The sequence below is a fragment of the Morone saxatilis genome, unplaced genomic scaffold (genome assembly GCF_004916995.1).
Source record: "Morone saxatilis isolate NCDOM2014 unplaced genomic scaffold, NCSU_SB_2.0 Contig14, whole genome shotgun sequence".
Classification (NCBI taxonomy): domain Eukaryota; kingdom Metazoa; phylum Chordata; class Actinopteri; family Moronidae; genus Morone; species Morone saxatilis.
Genome location: NW_023339696.1, coordinates 6,819,411 through 6,822,220, shown reverse-complemented (window position 1 = coordinate 6,822,220; position 2,810 = coordinate 6,819,411). Strand labels below are relative to the sequence as shown.

At 44.3% G+C, this 2,810-nt stretch overlaps 1 protein-coding gene across 1 annotated transcript in view; it reads right to left on the bottom strand.

Moving 5' to 3' along the window:
• The window catches only part of LOC118323083 (trinucleotide repeat-containing gene 6A protein-like), a gene marked incomplete in the record, with an annotated part of 31,787 nt that overhangs the window by 1,874 nt on the left and 27,103 nt on the right, over positions 1-2,810 (bottom strand). The window contains 6 exon segments of the mRNA XM_035655002.1: positions 652-882; positions 1,038-1,145; positions 1,522-1,662; positions 1,753-1,923; positions 2,218-2,361; positions 2,497-2,671. Coding sequence (XP_035510895.1) covers positions 652-882; positions 1,038-1,145; positions 1,522-1,662; positions 1,753-1,923; positions 2,218-2,361; positions 2,497-2,671 — 970 coding nt within the window.

Sequence of the window (2,810 nt, the reverse complement as noted above, 5' to 3'; positions counted from 1 at the left end):
ACACGCCTTACCTGAAACAATGGTCCCCCCCATAGTGAAACAAACTGTTTGTTGTATTGTAGGACGCTGTTTACAAGGACATGATTACCACGTCACTGTGCTGAAGGTTTTTTTTTAAACTCTCAAGTTATTTCAACCCAATTTTAAAGAACTTGTGAGTCTACATACTACGAGTAGCACACCCTGCATTTCTTCATGACCTATCAGATATCTAACAACGAGAATTGCAAGTGAATAGTGTTGGAGGGAGTATTGCCGGAAACAACTATTTAAATCATAAAAATCCTCATGAAGGCTTACTAAAAGTAGCATCCGTTTAGTCATTAATCATTATTCCAAGCAAAGCTATTATTATTATTATTATTATTAGCAAATCATTGGTATTTGTGCTCCACATAATCTTTCCACACAATTTGGTCTCCCACCCAACAAAACCAAAGGCTAGACCAATTGGTTCAGCATATTCTGCAACAAAATGTCAGGTTAAAATGCCCATGGCATGCACCAGGACATACGAATGTTTGGTCAAATAGTTATTGACCAAAAGAAGTTTACCGTTTTAATAGTCTAGTTGTTGCCAAAACCTGACCAAACATTATTCAAACAATACTACAGGTAGTGTCGTACATGTGCGTCTCTGTCTGCCCTCACCAGGTGTGTATCTGGACTCAGAGGAGCCCCACCCTCCCAGCCTCAGGGCAGAGCCGTCCCAGCCGGAGGAGGCAGAGCTGGGCTTCTGGCTGGTGAGGCCGGGTGGTGGTCTAGAGGGGGCCGCCACAGACAGCGCCTTGGGAGGCAGGGGGACCTTCCACAGCTCATGGGCCAGGGAGGAGTTGGACACAGAACCACCGCCGGGAGACCACTTTGACTCGCTGGGTCTGGCTGCAAGGACAGAAGAGAGCAAAGTGGAACCTTTTAACTTCCTCCGGTCCATTGTCACATATTTGCTTACAGATCTAGGACTAGGACTCACTCTGGATATATCAATATTTAAACGTCTTTCTCCTTCTATTTCAACTACAAACAGGAAGGCATACCTGAAGTGCTTTGTGCTGTACTGGTGAGGGAACCGCTGTGGGTGGAGGCACGAATGGATGACCAGGCACTGTTAGAAGGCATCGTGGTGTTCAGTGATGAGGATGGCCCTGGGAAACAAAAGGAGAAGGATTAGTGTCGATGAGTGTTAAACAGGATTTTCTCTAAGCTGCTCATCAAACCTGAATTATTTTAAATGTCTTAACATTTTTTTGTAACAAAAATGAAGAACTTGATATTTAAGAACTACAAGTCCACTGAGATCTGTAGTGAGAGTTGTTGACTCAGAAGGTAGAAAGTTTGTAAATGTACTGTAAATGGTACAAATAATGTTAATCACCTGTAGCTACAACTTGATAATGAGATCTGAGCACCATCTCGGAGGAAATGTTGACTAATATTACGTAAATCTCAAACAAATAATCTCAACAACAGGCGTGGTCTAAAACTCAACGCTAGTTTGTGTTGTCTGGCCGTGTGTCCTACCGTTGTTCCTGTCCCTGAGGTGGTCTGTGTCGCGGACGGTGTTGATGGAGAGGTTGTTGATGACACTGCCGGGGGTCACATAAGGGTCAGTCTCAGGGTCAATGTTGGGGTAACCTTTCCAAGGCTCCCCGGGCCGGAACTCTGCAGACACAGACAGATACAACACAGTTAGCGATTTGTTTTCAGTGCAAACGTTTTCTTTTTTGTTTTCGTGTATGAAAGCAAGTTTACCTGGGGGCCAGGTGACAGTGTTTCCATGGGGCGGGGGGGAGTTGGCACGGGGCGGCCAGCCATCGCCCACCGAGCCCATTGATTGGCCGGGAGGACTCAGGGGAGATGGGCCAGGAGACAGGAAGTCATAGAAGGGAGAGTCCTCCAGACGCAGCCCAGACGACATAGCACCTGTGGGACAAAGACACACAAACATGAGGACACAATGACACAGACAGCCATTGATTTGATTATACTAAATAATAGTAATAGTAATAATTTAATAATAATTTAATAATAGTAATAAAGTAATAATTTTTATGAATGAAATGTTCTAGCCAGCATATATTCTTTATAAGCGTGCAACTGTTTCAGTGTTTGCCCAATTACTGCTTCTTTCTTTGTGGCAGTTCAAACCCCAGAAGAACATGATCACCTCTCCTATAGACAACTGTACTCTGAGAAGGACAAAAACAGACTGTGTACCAGGTTTGCTGTTCTGCTCCAGAGGGTCAGTAGCCCAAAGTTTCTTCAGTTTGGACTGGGGCGGCTCTTTGTAGCTCACAGCTCCGCCACCACTACCACCACCAACACCCATGTCCAGGGATACATTCAGGTTAGAGTTCAAGCCTGGTGGGAGTGATGGAAGAAGAGAAAAGAAATTGAGTCATTGTGGATTTAAATATGATCAAATTCAACAGAAATTGATTAATTAATGCATCCTCATTAAGGTTTGGGAGAATAGACTGATAGAAGCTAACGTACTTAAAGGGAAGTTGTTGTAGGATCCGAGAGAAGCAGCATCCTTCTGCATCTCAGGGGTATTGTGGGACAAGTAGTTATCCAGGTACGGTTTGTGGGGTGGGGCCTGTTTCAGCAGGGAGGGGTCCAGGTGCCGTGGGGGCTGCATCATTGATGGTGACGAACCAATAGGACGTGTCTAAGGACAGGAAGTAGGAGGTTAGAGAAAACAATCAATGAAACAACGCCATAGAGACATTACTGTTTATCAAATAAAAACTCATATATGTGGTGTAATAACTCAGGATTTAGAGGGATTTTTAGACACACACACACAC